At 41.5% G+C, this 19299-nt stretch overlaps 1 protein-coding gene and 1 long non-coding RNA gene across 5 annotated transcripts in view; both read left to right on the top strand.

Moving 5' to 3' along the window:
* Positions 1-7064, top strand: part of LOC128542565 (serine/threonine-protein kinase Nek7-like) — a 40453-nt gene extending 33389 nt beyond the window's left edge. For all 4 annotated transcript variants that reach the window (XM_053512478.1, XM_053512475.1, XM_053512476.1 and 1 more), the window contains 2 exons: positions 149-262; positions 6937-7064. In XM_053512478.1, coding sequence (XP_053368453.1) covers positions 149-262; positions 6937-7047 — 225 coding nt within the window. In that variant the 3' untranslated portion in view covers positions 7048-7064. The remainder of the gene's footprint in view (positions 1-148; positions 263-6936) is intronic.
* Positions 7065-16150: 9086 nt separating this feature from the next.
* On the top strand, positions 16151-17558 carry LOC128543459 (uncharacterized). The gene is made up of 4 exons (XR_008365721.1): positions 16151-16448; positions 16636-16733; positions 16819-16965; positions 17100-17558. It is a non-coding gene; the product is annotated as an uncharacterized LOC128543459 (long non-coding RNA).
* Positions 17559-19299: the final 1741 nt, after the last annotated feature.

Raw genomic sequence — 19299 nt, 5'->3', positions numbered from 1 at the left:
CACCTGGCATTTGTAACAAGCCTTCCGTCAGTGCCACTATATAATCTATTCATGTTGCACAACAAAGGCTGACCTGTACAGTGCATGTACAGTACTCTCCATGCTTATTGAGGTTTCTTACTGCTTTCTGTTTTTCCCCGACTCTCAGATGGCTGCTCTTCAGAGTCCATTCTACGGGGACAAGATGAACCTGTACTCGGTGTGTAAAAAGATCGAGCAGTGCGACTACCCTCCTCTGCCATCTGATCACTACTCGGAAGAGGTGAGACGTTTCAGATCAGACTTCACTCATGTTACGGTTCGTGTGCAAAATGCATCAGAGTAAAGAAACTTCCGCAACGACAAGAAAATAATGGCAGTGAACAGAAACCGGTTTTCTAAGGAAATTGTAATCCAGATAAAGAAAGCGTAAATCACAGATGGTGGTTCTCAGACTTGCTTTTGTAACCACAGGTAAAAGCGCACCAGCACAGACTCCACTTTTGAATTTCCTGATGTCATATTATGGAAATTTTTCTTTCTGTTTGGAGAGATATCATCAGAAACCTCAAATTAGTTCTTTTTCTACAGACACAGCAACACAAAAGAGACTTTGTTTGCAAAAAGCCTTTAAGCATGAGTAATTTTCTCCCAAGATTTTGTCCCTAATTTGCTTTGTAGTCGTTTCCCAACTCATCGCTCTAACAGGACGCTCTCCCATCGAGTCAACAGCTACCAAGCGTCCAGGGTGAAGACTGTCCCGCAGTGGCGGCTGGTGAAAATTTTTCCTGGTGGGGCTGATGTGACAAAATATTTCTTTGCTTAGTCCAATATAAGAATTAAAATCAACAGTCAGACGATGATTACAATTAACAGTAATGATTTAATCTCCTCCTCAAAATCACCAGTTTCACAGATAAAGTAAATGAACAAATTTCCATTGTATAATACGCCATGCATTCTTAAGAGAGTATCAAATACAATAATCAACATCAAAGGGTATGATCAGCTGGATCACCTTTCAAGCAAAGTTGCATCTCAAAGTGGTTCACACAAAGAAAAACAGTTTTAAAAATGCAATTTAACACAACAGTCTAAAACGGGTATATTAATAAGGATCTCACCGAATTTGGTGGAAACTGCTCTTTGCTCGTTAAGTTCGCCATCATTACTCTGATTGACCGCGCCTCTCTCTGATTGGCCGCGCCTCAAAAGAAAAAAAAACTTAAATCTCGCGGTATTTTCTGCGGCTTGGGGCAGAATTTCCAGCGCCCCAAGACTATAAAATTCTGAGAACCTGATTGGCCGCATATTTATTAATTTACCCTAGCAACAGCTACATGACTGGCTATTTGGCTGCACTCAGGGGCGCTTTTTCTCAGCGCCCCATGACAGAAACGATACAAGTCTGTCTGTGGAAATTCACTGTTGAATGAATGTCACTAGGTGGGAAATGTTGTATATGTTATTCATATCGCATGTAGGCACATACTGGTGGGTAAACCGAATTTAAAAACTTAATTTGTAAAAAATATATTTTACATTTTTAGCCCCTCTTATCAGGGAGGGCGGTGCCCCAGCGCCCCCTATGGGCCGGTCGCCACTGCTGTCCCGTGCTTCCTCAGGGACACTTTCTCCAGCCGACCGCATCTTTTTGATTAAATAAAAAGTTCATATGGGGGCTGGTGTATAACACGCTAGGAGAAAAGCGCTATCTGCCTCCTTCCACTCGCGTTATGCCCATGATTGATGTAAAAGTACGAGTGTGCCATCAGTCATCCCCGACAGAGCTCTCTAGACTCCTGACTGCAGATTTTTGTAGAAACAACCAGGAAGCGAACTCTTGACTTTTGATAATTGGATAGGAATCATAAACCCAGAATGAATAGTTAAAAAATGTAAACGAATCATTATCCAATAATTACGTTTATTATGGGAAAAAAAAAACAATTTGGATCTATATATTTAACAAGTTGTTTAACAGAAACACGTTAATGGGAATGTAAGAGTGCACGGCTCTCTATTAGTCGATGGGGTGTAGTTCAGGTTTGATGCCTCTAGGGGCAGCAGCAGCACTCGTATTATTATCATCATTGCATTGTATTATTATGATGATGATGATAATGATTATGAATTATGGTTATTATTATTTTTTTTTTATTATTTTGGAGAATAAAGCACACATTTAATGCAATATAATCTGTGCAATTAGTAATTGCATGGTGAGTTAAAAATACTAAATACTAAAGTATGTTAGAGTGGTGCAGGACATGTATGAGAGCTGTAAGACAGTGGTAAGATGTGCTGTAGGTGTGACAGAAGAGTTTAAGGTGGAGGTGGGTCTGCATCAAGGATCGGCTCTAAGCCCCTTTTTGTTTGCTCTGGTGATGGACAGGATGACAGATGAGGTAAGACAGGAGTCCCCATGGACTATGATGTTTGCAGATGACATTGTGCTCTGTAGCGAGAGCAGGGAACAGGTGGAGGAAAATTTGGAGAGGTGGAGGTATGCTCTGGAAAGCAGAGGAATGAAGGTTAGCCGCAGCAAGACGGAATACATGTGTGTAAATGAGAGGGACCCAGGAGGATCGGTGAGGCTACAGGGAGCAGAGGTAAAGAAGGTGCAGGATTTTAAGTACTTGGGGTCAACGGTCCAGAGCAATGGAGAGTGTGGAAAGGAGGTGAAGAGGCGGGTACAGGCAGGTTGGAATGGGTGGAGAAAAGTGTCAGGTGTGTTGTGCGATAAAAGAGTATCAGCGAGAATGAAAGGAAAGGTGTACAGGACAGTGGTGAGACCAGCGATGCTCTACGGCTTAGAGACAGTGCCGCTGAAGAAAAGACAGGAGGCAGAGTTGGAGGTAGCAGAGCTGAAGATGTTGAGGTTCTCTTTGGGAGTGACAAGGATGGATAGGATTAAGAATGAGTTCATCAGAGGGGCAACCCACGTTAGATGTTTTGGAGATAAAGTCAGAGAGGCCAGATTGAGGTGGTTTGGGCATGTTCAGAGGAGAGATTGTGAATATATCGGTAGAAGGATGCTGAGGTTGGAACTGCCAGGCAGGAGGTCTAGAGGAAGACCAAAGAGGAGATTTATGGATGCAGTGAGAGAGGACATAAGGTTAGTTGGTGTGAGAGGAGAGGATGCAGAGGATAGGGTTAGATGGAGGCAGATGATTCGCTGTGGCGACCCCTGAACGGGAACAGCCGAAAGACAAAGAAGAAGAAGAAGAAGAAGAAGTTAAAAATACTAAATAATTACAGTAATAGTATCCTTCAATTAATTTCATGTTGTAGTCAAATATATGAAGCTGTTTAATGAAAACAGTGATTATTATTATTATAATTATTATCATTATTATTATTTTTTTTTTCATTTTGGCTCTATGCTTAAGTATACCAAAGATTAAAGTTCCTTATCAACTATCCTGATTTTATAAATATCCTAATTTATTTTACATTTTGTTACAACTTTAAACAATCTAAATTATAAAATAAATAGATAATTCGTAAGCTCGTACCACAAGAGTCGCTATGCTGCCTGCCAACGTGTGGATAGTTTTGGGGATTATAGAGCAACTGAAACATTGTACCACCTGAAATGTGAACATAGAGTATATGTTATACATAGAGTACATGTTGTTAAAAATGAATAATAATAAAAAAAAGATTGTGTGACGATACCTGAAATACGATATATCACTCAATAGATCTTTCGCCATCTCTAATAACACTGATAACACTGAGTGTAAGAAACTATGAATGATGATTTGATTTACTTTAGATGAGAAAGTCGTTCTTTACAGTATATACACAGTAGTTTACAAAATGAAAAATGGCAAAATATTGTTGATGACGGCTGTTTTTAAGGTTACTGTTTCCTTAAACCAGGTCTCAAAGCTTCTCCGAAGTGTGTGTGTGTGTGTGTGTGTGTGTGTGTGTGTGTGTGTGTGTGTGTGTGTTAATGCTCAAGCGGACATAGATAAAGCTCTCAGATAAAGCAGCTTTTAATTTCTTCCATCCATCAGCTTTACTCCTCTTCCAGATATGCTGTTTCAGTGTCTATGTAAATGAGTGGGCGAGGATCTTCTTATATGATGTCACAATAGGGGGATATCTAATTGGCTTGTTTAAACTACATTGATTACAGAAATGAAAAAAAAGAACATAAACAGGATTTTTGTGTCCACACACTGGAAACCCAAATGAAAGTTTCCAAACAACGGACGTAAATTTAGCAAATAATAGGGTTCCTTTAAATTACATGACGGTCAATTATGCGTCAGTTCTTTTATACCTGAATAAATAAAGCGAGCCGGATTTTGTGGGTACTTTAAGGCTATAACAGTAAGAAGTCTGAGTAACCAAACACACCGTGCTGTAGTTCAGTCTGCTCAGACGTTCAGGCTTGTCTAGCTGACCTGTTATTGTGTGCTTCTACCAGATCTGTGGTCTGGAAATAAAAATACCGTGACGTTTTTTTATTCAATTCAATTCAATTAAATTTTATTTGTATAGCGCTTTTAAGGATTTACATCATCACAAAGCAGCTTTACACAATCAAAAGAATTAAGTTTGTATGAAATGTGAATGTGTATGAATCAAAATTATATGATTGTCCCTGATGAGCAAGCCTAGGACGACGGCGACAGTGGCAAGGAAAAACTCCCTGAGATGGTAATAGGAAGAAACCTTGAGAGGAACCAGACTCAACAGGGAACCCATCCTCATCTGGGTGAAACAGATAGCAGGGATTGATGTGCATAATAATATGCGAGACTGAAAGTTCAGTATAGGAGGAGATGTGTAAGATTAAAGTCCAGTTTGTTCCTGGAGGCTCAGGTAGACTGTGAAAAATTCCAGTCCTGAACTATTGAGCGACTGAAGTCACAGGTCCTCAGAGAACAGCTGTCTGCATCAGTGGACAGGACAGGACCACCTTCATGGAAAAGTGGAACCAACCCCAGTCACCACACGCATTCCAGGCAGACCACACGGGGGCATCCATGTGATGAGATCTCCAACCAGAAGCAGGACTTCAGGATGAGTTAGAGAGGTCCAGCGGGCAGAGGGGGTCTGGATCACTGGCAGCTCAGGAGCGACATGTATAGCTCGACAGAGAGATAGGTAGAGGAAGAAGGAGAGAGAGAGAGAGAGGAGAGAGCAGAAAAGGAGAGAGCAAAGAGATGGAGAAATAACAGTTAGGTATGGTCACAGTCGAACAATGTAAAAAGTGAATTTATATTTAGTGCAGAGTGCAAGCAGAGACTCCGGCAGGACTAACTATGACAGCATAACTAAAAAGGGAGAGCCAGAAGGAAACACAAACATGAGGGCTTCCAGAGATGTAAGGCAACCAATCACCTTACCGTCAACAAACCTAAGTGATCAATGAGAGTGAGGAAGACAGCATCCAAACATACCAGGTTATCTAATACTCTACGTCCATGAGTCCCCCAGATCTGCTCCTTTACCTAAGGCTAATCTATTTATAAAAATGCTTGGCTAAATAAATAGGTTTTTAGCCTGGACTTAAACACTGAGACTGTGTCTGAGTCCCGAACACTATTTGGAAGACTATTCCATAACTTTGGGGCTTTGTAAGAAAAAGCTCTGCCCCCTGCTGTAGTTTTAATAATACGCGGTACTGACAAGCAGCCTGCATCCTTTGATCGAAGGAGGCGTGGCGGATCGTAAGACACTAGCAGTTCACTCAGATACTGCGGCGCGAGACCATTTAATGCTTTATACGTCAAGAGTAGTATTTTAAAATCAATGCGAAATTTCACAGGAAGCCAATGCAATGTAGATAAGATAGGGGTGATGTGCTCATATCTTCTGGTTCGAGTGAGGACTCTCGCTGCTGCATTCTGGACTAATTGAAGCTTGTTTAAGCACCTAGTTAAAACAAGCAGACAGTAAGGCGTTACAATAATCCAACCTAGATGTGATAAAAGCATGAACTAGTTTTTCTGCATCGTTTAGTAACAATATATTTCTTATCTTGGCAATATTTCTGAGGTGAAAGAATGCTATCCTGGTAGTATTATCTACATGTGCTTCAAATGAAAGGCTTGAATCTATAATCACACCGAGGTCTTTTACTGTTGCACTTGATGTAACAGAAAGGCCATTTAAAATCACAGTGTGATCAGAAAGCTTACTTCTAGCTGCTTGTGGTCGTATAACTAGAACTTCTGTTTTATCAGGATTAAGCAGAAGGAAATTAATTAACATCCAATCTCTTATGTCCTGCACACATTGCTCAACTTTAGTAAGCTGGTTTTTCTCATCTGGTTTTGCTGAAACGTATACTTGTGTGTCATCAGCATAACAATGAAAACTAATACCATGTTTACGAATTATGTTACCTAGAGGAAGCATGTAAAGGGAAAAAAGCAGTGGGCCTAAAACAGAACCCTGTGGAACACCAAACTCAACTTGAGAACATGAGGAATGGTCACCATCTAAATCTACAAACTGATAACGATCAGTCAAATAGGATCTGAGCCATAAGAGGGCCGTTCCCTTAATTCCTACTACATTTTCTAATCTGTGAAGGAGAATACCATGATCAGTAGTGTCAAAAGCTGCACTGAGGTCGAGTAACACAAGTATAGTGACACAACCCTGATCAGAGGCCACTAGGAGGTATATATATATAATGTGTGTATGTGTGTGTGCGTTTGTATATATGTATATATAAAGTGTCTGTGTGTTTGTGTGTGTGCCTGGTCAGTGTGGTGTGAGTTTATATGTGTGCCAGTTGTGTGTGTGTGTGTGTGTGTGTGTGTGTGTGTGTGTGTGTGTGTGTATTTCTGTTGTTTTTGCATTTCATTTAATTAAATCAGTCATGTGACAGGATGTGACGCATGTGCGATGTTTAAGTGTACCCTTACCTCAGCATCGTCATCCTTCACTTATATCATTTCTCCTCTTTTTCTTCCCCTCCCGACTCAGCTGAGGAAGCTGGTAGATATGTGCATCAATCTGGATCCGGAGAAGCGGCCTGACATCACCTACGTGTACGAGATCGCCAAGCACATGCACGATCTGACTCTGACCAACTGAATCCATCCTCCCTCGTCTCCTCCTGTCTGTAACACACTCTTCTCGGATGGTGTTCGCCAGCCATTTTGTATTTTTTATTTTAAGGGATTTTTAAAAAAGAAAAAAAAAGAAAGAAAGAATAAAGAAATCCTTGATGGCGCCATCGGTTCATGTTACACAATCACGATCACGATCGCTTCTTTACTTTTTACGAGGAGCTTTAATCCAAAAGGGTGGCTTTAACGAGTCCTCACGTCATTAGTGACTGTTAATTCGACTTCTGTGCGGCGGCGATGCCGGCGCCGAGTCACAGTAGGTGTACTTATAGTGCTACTCACACACACTTTCGCACACACTTGTACATGCACAACTTTCCAACCAAAGATTTCTACAATAGAGTGTAAAGATTAACTATGCATAAAAAAGGGGATATATACGTGGCTTTTATTTTATTTCCGAACAGAATTCGCCTTACACACAGAGCAAACCCGAAGCCTTAAATCTCTCTTTTTTTGGGGGGGCGGGGGGTTTGGTACAAACGCTGCAACACCCCTGATTGCTGAATGTGAAGTCTCCCTTGGTATATCTCACGTTCCCCTAAAAAAGAAAATCTTTTTCCCTGAGTGAGTTGAGAATTAGAGAATTATCTTTTCTACAGTCGTTCTATTAAAAGAGAATGAAGTCATCATGCGGATTCATGCCATTTCTATCTGATCCAGTGTGCCTTTAGCGTGCACTTTTTTTTTTTTTTTTAAGAAACAAGGGAACAATCTAGGTGTCGTTCATCATTTTTAAAACACTTCTGCCTGCCCGAACCTCCCGAATACGTTTTATGACTCATAAAAATCCAAGCCTTGTATATAGTTTACGAGTAAAACCTGTGTCTCAGTGAAGAGCTTAAAGCTGAACCATGGAATATTTTTCGATGCAGTTATGGACCAGGACTGATGAAGGAACACTTATATAATTAAAAAATTATAATAATAAAAAAAAAAAGTCTATCAGCTAGGCGATCTTTATGTGAATGATCACAATGCAAATGCACATTGCACCATTTTATTATTATTTTTTCTTTGTAATACCTTCTTTTTCTTCTTTCGACTTGATCGGTGCATTGATCTCAGGCACCGTACCCTCAGTGTAAACCTTAAGTGCCTTTTCTGAGACCCCGAGCTCGCCCTGCAGTACCTAATAAGGAGCGAGATCTGTTTTCAGCCTAATTAGTTGACGACTGTTTTTTAGTTTCGTTTAGTTGTTTTGTTTTTTTTCCCGCAGAGGTTTGTTTGGGCTCGTTTCTAAGCAGCAGGTATTTCCATCTTGAAAGCCATTCAGCTCAGTAGGAGGTAGACTCGCAGATCAGTCGACTCGCGCGTCTCGGTTAGTACGAAACTCGTCGTTCCTACAGGAATCCCGAGCGTTTCAGCCATTTTACACGACGTCACGTTTGTCTGTCTCGCGAGCGCTTTCGATGCACTTTTCGTCGACCCTTTGTCAAAGGCCGTTTTAAAAAAGGTTTCGCAGGATTCTGCGCTGTCGGACACGCCTCAGTGTTTGTGTACACCAAATAAAGCAAACAAACAAACTAAAAAAAAAACAAAAAAACATTGCGACCAAAAAAAAAACACCTGTTATTTATCTTCTTTTGTTTAGTTGTTTTGTTCTTGATGTCTAACTCCATATGAATTCTTTCTATGTTAACTAAAAAGCAAAATAAAAATGGAACTTCTTTTACGGCATAAGAAGCTGGTGGATTATTTCCTGTTCTTTTTAATTTGCTTGTGGAAAATTAAACGTGTTTTTTTCTTTACACTTCTTTCTCATGCCCTCACTTCAACCGCGCCTGGTGCCGCGCTGACGTTATCCCGCAATCAGGTGGGTTCATTTGTATCCTTTTGACAAACACCACCCGCTAGCCCCAGAGCGTTATCCCTGGGCTCTTTGCTCTGCGCCACGCCCGCGGGACTTCGTTTAGATAATTCCCCCTTTGGCCTTCTATAGGCGTGGAACCCCAGCTCTCTTATTCTAATGAATTCCAGGAGGAGTACAGTTCAATTTCATCACAGGAATTTGCTCCCTTAGTGGGGAAAACCTAAGTGGGGGAATTGATATGGGGCTTGTCGGGGGCTGCGCCAGGTTATTTATTCCCTCCTACGGGCTAAAAGTGAATATTGGCTGTGTACAATGATGGTTTGGCAAACTTTCAGCAGACTCTGGTGCTATGGAGGAAATTTCATTCAGACTGTTACTCGGATAAGTTACACACACCCATCTAGTGGTAAGACATGAAGGTGCGCTGGTTTTATTGCTACGAACCTGGTTTTGGCAAACAACAGGAATACCGCAATGTTACTTAATTGCATAATTACTTAATTGCAAATTTCTTTACCACTATAGTTTGATCACATTATAAATATTTAAACTAATCAACTAATTACGTTAATGCAATTCACTGCTGTTGCCTGTATTTTCCCTTGGAGTATAATAAAGTAAACATCCATGTGACTAATAATATTATCCTGTTTTGTATAATAAAGTATCTGCTATAACAAGAGGATTGATAATCAGAGGATTAAAGTTGTTTAGCCTTTGTTAGGGAGCTTCCTCCAGCCTCTTCTTTGGGACTTTAACAACAGAAAGGGAAACATACTTAACATCAGATTTTCAAGATGACGCCGGTGAGGTCGGCTGCCGTCACGACTGCTCCGACCACCTTTTCTTTGTTTTTGTTTTTTAAGTTAGTTTACAGCGTTTTAAAACCGGCAAAATTACCACCATGGAGTACATTAGTTATGATAGAGACACTCTTGTTTCTATTGGTGTACAATGCACTCACAATTCGACGTTTTTAACTCCGGATCCGAGCTGGCCGAGTGAGATCCTGAGGGACAACAAAGGACGCGACGCAAAGCGGCGGCCCCGAGGAAAACGAGCCGGCGTCAGGAACAGGCTGAGAGCCCATGCACACCACACACCTCTGCCTAGCATCCTGCTCTCCAACGTCCAGTCACTGGTAAACAAGCTCGATGACCTCAGGGCCAGGATAAAGTTCCAGAGAGACATTCGGGACTGCAATCTCCTCTGCTTCACCGAGACATGGCTGAACCCAGCGTTGCCGGACCACGCCATCCAGCCGGCCAAGTTGTTCTCGGTTCATCGCATGGACAGGACACGGGACTCGGGGAAGTCAAGGGGAGGCGGTGTGTATTTAATAGTGAACAGCAGCTGGTGCAACAGCGCGAGCGTTGTTCCTCTCACACGCTCCTGCACACCAAATCTGGAACTACTGTCCATCATGTGTCGTCCTTTTTATCTACCTCGGGAGTTTACATCGGTCATAATCAGTGCCGGTAATATTCCACCACAAGCGGACACAGACACTGCCTTATGCGAGCTGTATGAGGTACTCACACGGCAACAATCACAACACCGGGACGCTGCGCTTATTGTAGCGGGGGACTTTAACAGTGCCAACCTCAAACGCGCAGCGCCAAACTTTTATCAGCACATCACTTGCCCCACCAGGGGCGAAAGGACACAGACTAGGACATGTTCAGAAACAGCTCCGATGATGACGTCAGCGTGTTTACGGAAGCGGTTGTGGGATTAATTGGAAAACTAGCGGATGATACCGTGGAAAAAAAGACTATTAGAACGTTTCCCAACCAGAAGCCGTGGGTGGATAAAACCATCCGCGACGCTCTGAAATCTCACATCGCTGCCTACGCGTCGGTGGACATGGAACCGTACAAGGCTGCGTCATACAGCGTCCGGAAGGCAGTGAAAGAGGCGAATCTGCGCTACGGGAGGAAACTAGAGTCACAACTCCAACAGAGCAGGGGCAGGGACTAAGGACAATAACAAATTATAAAGCACCAACATCCGGTATGATGAACGCAGACGTGTCTCTGGCAGACGAGCTGAACACTTTCTATGCTTGCTTCGAGGCTGCAGCTAAAGACGCTAGCAATGCTAATGCTAGCGGCGCTAACGGCTGCAGACAGGAAGTCACTGCCAGCACCGGAAGCGCGTTCGTCATCACCGAGCATGACGTGAGGAGAGCCTTCAAGAGAGTGAACACCAGGAAAGCAGCAGGACCAGACGGCATCTCAGGCCGTATTCTCAGAGTCTGCGCAGATCAGCTAGCACCTGTGTTCACCGAGATATTCAACATCTCTTTATCTCAGTCGGTGATCCCCATATGCTTTAAAGAGTCCATCATTGTTCCTGTCCCAAAGAAACCTCATCCTGCTTCCCTCAATGATTATCGCCCTGTAGCCCTCACCTCAGTAGTGATGAAGTGCTTTGAACGCCTGGTCAGAGACTTCATCATTTCTTTACTACCAGACACACTGGACCCACTACTGTTCGCTTATCGTCCAAACCGTTCCACGGATGATGCAATCTCTCATCTCCTCCATACATCTCTCACTCACCTGGACACTCGGAGGGGGAATTATGTGAAAATGCTCTTCATCGACTACAGCTCTGCATTTAATACCATAATTCCCTCCACACTTACCACCAAGTTGAAACACCTGGGACTCAGCTCATCCATGTGTCAGTGGATCTCCAATTTTCTGACTGGCAGACCACAGGCAGTAAGGATGGGCGGACATGTCTCAGCCTCCCTTACTCTCAGCACTGGAGCCCCCAGGGTTGTGTTCTGAGCCCCCTGCTGTACTCTCTGTACACCCACGACTGCGTGGCCACTACCAACTCCACCACCATCATCAAGTTTGCTGACGACACTGTTGTGGTGGGCCTGATCACGAACAACGATGAGACGGCCTACCTGGAGGAGGTTGGAAATCTGGAGAACTGGTGCCAGAGGAACAATCTTCTCCTGAACGTCAGTAAGACAAGGGAGCTGATAGTGGACTTCAGTACAAAGCAGGTGAGGAACTACCAGACCCCCGTCATCAACAGGAACCCAGTGGAGAGAGTGGACAGCTTCAGATACCTCGGTGTTCACATCACGCAGGACCTGGCATGGTCCTGTCACATCAACACCGTGGTAAAAAAGGCCCGGCAGCGTCTCTACCACCTCAGACGCTTGAGAGACTTTAGACTGCCCTCCAAGGTGCTCAGGAATTTCTACTCCTGCACCATAGAGAGCATCCTGACGGGAAATATCACGACCTGGTTCGGGAACAGCACCATGCAGGACAGACGAGCTCTACAGAGGGTGGTGCGATCAGCTGAGCGCATCATCCGCATCGAGCTCCCTGACCTGCACTCGATCTACAGCAAGCGGTGCTTGACCAAGGCCAGGAAGATCGTGAAGGACCTTAGCCACCCCAATAACGGACTGTTTACTCTGTTGCGGTCTGGGAAGCGATTCCGCTCCTTGAAGGCCAACACAGAGAGACTAAGGAGGAGCTTCTTCCCGCAGGCGATAAGGTCTCTCAACCACAACCACGAACTAACACAATCTTTCCATAATTGATCAAATCTATCAATCCTTTTACATCCATGAACACTATGGACAATTACACGCTCACCTTCCTTCATATCTACACTACATTTTGTACATATACATCCTGGACCATTGCACAAAGACACTTTAATAACTTTGCACACCTACCTTCACAACTACACCACATGTTTAAGTTTACATCCTGGACCAGTGCACAAAGACACTTTAATAACCTCTGCACAAAGACACTTTCTTCTATGCATATTTGCACACCAGTACAGTATATTTCAATTTGTACAGTATATTTCTATTTTTATGCACATCATATTTCTATGTACAGTATATTTCTATTTTTATGCATATCATATTTCTATTTTTATTTTTAGTTCCATTTTTTTCTAGCACATTTCTATTTTTATTTTTAGTTCTATTTTTTCCTAGTTTAATTTAATTTTTTTATTTAATTTTTTATCGTATTCTTTTATTTATATTTATTTTTTTATTTGTAAACTTTAATTCTCTTTTAGGGTCAATAGCAGTCGTATAATACATTTCACTACATTTCGTACTGTGTATGTTTGTGTATGTGACAAATAACATTTGAATTTGAATTTGAATTTGATTTCTTCACACCTATTGCAGATTCAGTCTTTTTAGCCTGGTGCAGGTCTTCGATTTTGTTTCTGGTGACCTTTGACGGCTCTTTGGTCTTGGCCATTTGAGGTTGTGGACAGGTGTCTTTTATACTGATAACGAATTCAAACAGATGCCATTAACACAGGTAACGAGTGGAGAACAGAAGAGCCTCTTGAAGACGTTGTTACAAGTCTGTGTTTCTCATAGTTGAGGTATACCTATGATGAAAATTACAGGCCTCTCTCATCTTTTTAAGTTGGAGAACTTGCACAATTGGTGGCTAACTAAATACTTTTTTTGCCCCAGTGTATATAGATGCCTTTATAATCACCCAAAGTTGCTGTCCAAAATTCAAACAAGAACTAAATTTATGACACCAAGTAGTAAAAAGTAAAACAATTTGAATATGGTTGCAATGATGATTGGGCCCAAGCAGCCTGCACCATTGCCACCTGGACGCACCAGAAAGACAGTGGGCACATGCATTTAAATGGGATATCCCAATACCATTATGACATAATTTAAAAAAAAAGGGAATTTTATGTTTAGACCTTCAAAAAGCTCTGCTGCAGTTGCTGGGGAAAAAAAGCATCATACTATGCTGTCACACAATATGATTTGCACAAAATAACTGACTCTCAGGCATCCTAATGGCAGCAGATCCCAACCTGTCTGCCAATTTTCATGAGTTTTTGATCATGTTACGACCCCAAAAAGCCCCAAATGGTGGGGAATAAAATCCATAGGAAAACAAGAGGGCCCTCACACACTGACGACATAGGGCTGATGTCATAGTGTTGACATAGAGCTATCACCTAAAATCAGATAAACTGTTTTTATATACATTTATACTTCTGTATAAATGGAACATCAAATTATTTAAAAATCAAAAATTAATTTATAATCATTTTAAAATCAAAAATACATTTACAGTGGAACCTCGGATTACAAGCATAATTCATTCCGGAAGCGGGCTCGTATTGTGTGTGTGTGTGTGAGTGAAACCGAACTGTTGTTTATCCCTTGTGACTCATCTCCAGGTCAAGACCTTGTGATATCCATGGACAACAACCAAATCACTCCCTCAACCACTGTCCGCAATCTCGGGGTAACCGTGGACAATCATCTGTCATTTTCCCCACACATCGCTAACCTTACTCGCTCTTGTCGATTTCTTCTTTACAATATCAGAAGAATTCGCCCATTTCTTTCTTCACAGGCTACTCAGGTGCTTGTTCAGTCCCTTGTTATTTCAAGACTGGACTACTGCAACTCACTCCTGGCAGGCCTGCCTTTGTCCACGATTCGTCCTCTGCAACTGATCCAGAATGCAGCAGCACGACTCGTTTTTAACCTTCCCAAGTTTTCCCACACCACCCCACTCCTCCCCTCCCTGCACTGGCTTCCTGTAGCTGCCCGCATCAAATTCAAAACACTGATGCTTGCCTACAAAGCTAAAAATGGCCCAGCACCCACTTACCTCTCTGCGCTAATTACACCACGAACTGCACCACGTTCCCTCCGATCCTCCAGCACTGCTCGCCTCATCCCACCATCTCTCAGGGATCGAGGGCGGCATTCATCCAGGCTCTTTTCTGTTCTGGCACCTAGGTGGTTGAATGAACTTCCTCTAGATGTCCGTACATCAGAGACTTTGACTATCTTTAAACGACGACTCAAGACGCATCTGTTTCTCCAGTACTTGGACTACCCCACCCCCCCCCCCCCCCGCTAAAAAAAAACAAAAAAAAAACTCAGATGTGTTGGACTAATGGTACTTAGTTATTTACCTAGTTAACCCAGTGTAAGTATGTATCCAATGTTGTAAACATTAAAGCACTTTTTGTAAGTCGCTCTGGATAAGAGCGTCTGCCAAATGCCTAAATGTAAATGTAAATGTGTGTAATGTGCATGCACACACACAGTAACGGAGAAACTGTTTTATCGGAAAAATTAGCTAGTCACACTCGCGCGAGGATATACTAACCAAATCACTGCTGTAAGGTAAAAAAAAACAAAAAAAGCAACCAAAAAAATTAATAAACCTCCACTTTACCTTTGAAAAGAATCATGACAGAGCGGAGTTTCTGTGTAAGGCAGAGAGTTTGTGTGTGTGTGTGTGTGTGTGTGTGTGTTTGTGAGTATAGGTGCGAAGCCGGTGGGAGGGGGTCTCTAAAGGTGAGTGTGTGTGTGTGTTACTGTCAGTGAAGGAGCTAGTGTCAAATTACACTACATTATGCACGCACGCACACACACACACACACACACTCGCCTTTACAGCCACCCTCACACACCCTCCTCTTCTTGGCTTTACACACAGATACAGACGAACACTCTCTGCCTTACACAGAAACTCCGCTCTGTCGCGATTCTTTTTAAAGGTAACGTGCAGGTTCATTTTTTCCCCTTACCTTACAGCAGTAATTCCGTTAGTAAGCACACACGCACGCTGTACAAACATGGTTACAAACACAAAATAAAATATGTTTCACACACACAAGGTCACAGTGTTATAGTAAACAGTACACGTGTGCACGGATGTTAATTATACCTGTAAGAGAGGAGCACTAAGATCCAGCAGGGGAGGCGATTATCCACATTTCGCAGCGCAAGTGAGAGAAAAACCACTGGCTCAGTTGTGATCATGTGACGCTCGCCGTCAAAACAAGAAACGCATACATTATACATGATACTCGTAAACCAAGACAATGCTCATTTTTCAAGTTAAAATGTTTTTCAAAATTTTGCTCGTCTTGCGGAACACTAGTAAATCACGTTACTCGTAATCCAAGGTTCCACGGTATACTTCTGTATAAATGTGTTTTAAGACATAAATTAAATGTGGTTGGAGAGTCTCCATGGTGAGTAAAAATTTACTGTGCAATATTTAATGGCTTTTGAACTTGTAATATCTCTGGAGCACCCCCCCCCATGCATTCCATCCCTGGCCGTTTAAAGAAACTGGTTAATGCCACCAAAACCTATGTTAAAATGTAGATTTACTTACATTTTTCTATGTATTAAAGTACATTTTAAAAATATATACTTTATTACCAAGTTTTAATGCCTAGTTACTTTTCACCCACCCCTGTAGTTATGGAATTCCAGAGATGAGGAGCAATGTGGCTAAAGGCTGTAGAGTCCATGGTGGTCAAGCGGGCGTGGAGGAGCCTTAATGAGGAAAAGCGAAGGGTGTGAGGGGGTGTAAAACTGAACTGTGCTTTAAAACTGTGTCACTAATTTTTTATGTGGATTTGATGTTCTCGATAGACAGCCCTTGCTGAACACCAGGCCAAAATGCTTAAGTGGGAAAATATGATGGATAAATGCACTGGAGGGCAGAAAAATGGCTGGTGGGATGATTTCAAAGGTAAGGTCTTGGAGCTCACCATGTGTTAAAACTTTATTTGGTTTGCAACTTTCCATCAGTGGCTGGGAGTTAGTGAGCAGTCTGGACTCTGGACTGACCTTCTCAGCCTGCTGCCACTATGATCCTTACCTGGAAAAGTAAATTGAAATTAAATGTATAAAGACTTAGTAACCCTATATCATTTCAGACTAGTTTCGGACCACATTGACTTTACAGGATGATCCTTGTAAGGAATACTTTGAGCTCCTGACTGTGCATCCAATTCTGCAAGTGCCTCCGACCAAGGTTTATAATGTCTTACTGCTACGATCATCAGCTCATGACAAATTTTCGTAGGCTTGCTTGACCTGTTTCACTCTTGTTTTGACAGGTTATCACTGTTACCCTCACCACCCTTTTTACAGATCCTCTGATGCATATAGGACAAGGCATTAGCGCGTTTCTCAGGGCCTTACTGAAAGATCTGCCAATTACACTACAGATACCTGTGCTTATTTTATTTGTGCCCTTCAGCCTGGTATGAAATTATAATTTTTTGTCTTTTGTAAGCAAATCCTGATTGTCAGACAACCGTTAATGCCAGTTTTTGTGCCACCCCACTGTCATCATGTCTAATATCATTTTCAAATTGTATCTTTTATTCCTTTACAGGTGTTTTTGTATGGTGTTGGTCGAGCAGTAGTTCTGCTGCATTGGAGCCAGCAAGGCCGATGGCAAGATCCTCCACCTGCCGTTGCAGATCAGGATGATGCTCCTCCCAATAGACTGAACAGAGTGAAGGAGTGGACGTCTGTGAAAACCCTACGAATGCGGAACGCCTTTACAGCGGGGATGAGACAGACACTTGGATCATCATACCACAGAGAAGTGCACACCAGCAACATCTAAGTTTCATTTTTTCAACCCTTTTTAAAAACCAAAACTATTTGCTTTTTTTTATTATTATTTTATTATTTACGATCACCTGATTTATGCATTTTCAGTTTTTCAGGGCCTCTTTTTTTATTTATTTATTGTAGGTAGGTGATTTAGTAACCATAGAAGTAGATGCATCCAAAACAGAAGACTGTGTTAAAAATATTTTACTTTACTGTAATTGTTGTCCTTTAATATATATATATATATATATATATATATATATATATAGACTAGAAATAAATAAATTTTGAATTAAAATTTTATGTTCTGTGGAAATCATTTGTTAATTTCTAACAAAAATTATGAAACACTACTTTACAATTCTGTAAATTATTGATGGGTGCAAAGAATTTATCATTAACAAAACATAAATATTACCAAAATAAATATTACTTCACCTATTTTGTTCTCTAGACCAGGGGTTATTGGACTTTTACCTAATAAACCATATTTAAATTAAGACATTATATAGCAGAAGGGCATGGTAAACAGCAAACAATTTTTTTTTTTATCATAGATTGTAAAGGATAAATAGACTTTGGCAAAACTATCAGAGGTTCATGCTGTTATCTGAAACACATGGCAACCCTTTTACTTAGAAATATACTTATAAAATACATCCATTGCTTTTACCTTCTGATACAGTCAGGTCCATGTGTATTTGGACAGTCACAATTTTTTTTATCATTTTGCATTTTATACGACAACAATAAAGCATCAAAATAAACCATACATTTTAATTCAAGAGTCAGCTTTTCATTTTTAAAAACACAATAAAACACATAAAACTGAAGGGACTTGGTAAAAATGGCTGTAATTTCACATTAATATACCAGTCTAGTAAAATCACATTACTATCTAGATGTCCATCCTAATTCTTGAGTATCGCAGGTGTAAGGATTTCTTGAATTTTGGTAGACCCCCTTTTGTCTACTGCTTGTCCCGCCTGGTACCAGGAACCCCCTCAATGAAACATACAGTACAAGTCAGTGCTTAGAGAGGTGTTCAAAGGTTATTGTGTGAGACAGGAGTATATATATTTACACACACACACACACAAAGAACCAAAAAGGTGGGTGCAGGAGTGTTTACATCTGTTCTGGAATGTTTATAAAAGATGAGGTGAAGAAGAACAGAAACTTGGGAGTAGTTCTGCATTTGCAAACGTTCAACAGTTTTACGACCCTTAACATAAACTACTATGGAATGTGTTGAGGTAAAAGAAAAAAAACTCTCTGTTCTCATGCACACAAAATATCATGAAACACACTGAAAATGTAATATTCCCTACAGCAGGAGACCAAAGCAAACCAACAGCTTTTTAAATACTGCCGATTTTACCATTTCGCTTTTCCACCTTGTAAAACTACAAAAAGCTGTGAAAACTACAACTCCCACTAGAATGTGCAGTCGTCTTTGCGGTTCTCACGTCACGCTTTGCTACTCCTCGCCGAAAGTAAGAATAGGAAGCTTTATAAAGAACTTTTATGTCCTACTCTGAGGTAGGAATAGTTTCAGTTCTAAATGAACTTTAAGCGTGATTCCCAAGAGTGATTCTGAGACGCTTGTGGGACCTCACATTTCACTGGCCTTTAGCTCCTCCACACGTAACTCAGCAGCAGCAAGAGTACAGAAGAGGCCATGATGTGTGAGGATTTAATTAACAGCAGCATCCTGCCATAACTCACAATTCCTCGCAAACTACTATTTCTACTTGTATCACTGGCAACTGTGGTGATTAGAGACCATGCATGACTATGAGGTCTGCAAGGGGCACTTTAATGACACTTTTGGTGTCGAACTTGACGCTGTTATTGAGGTGAGCAAGGTATTTTGCACAACACAAAATGAACTGAACACAGCTGCATTAATGTTGCAACATATCTCATAATCAGAGCCTGGACTTTTTTATTATATTAAGTAATTGTTGTTT

This window comes from Clarias gariepinus, chromosome 15, assembly GCF_024256425.1.
Source record: "Clarias gariepinus isolate MV-2021 ecotype Netherlands chromosome 15, CGAR_prim_01v2, whole genome shotgun sequence".
Lineage (NCBI taxonomy): Eukaryota > Metazoa > Chordata > Actinopteri > Siluriformes > Clariidae > Clarias > Clarias gariepinus.
Note: the sequence above shows the minus strand (reverse complement) of the source record. Positions and strands in the feature narration are given on the sequence as shown.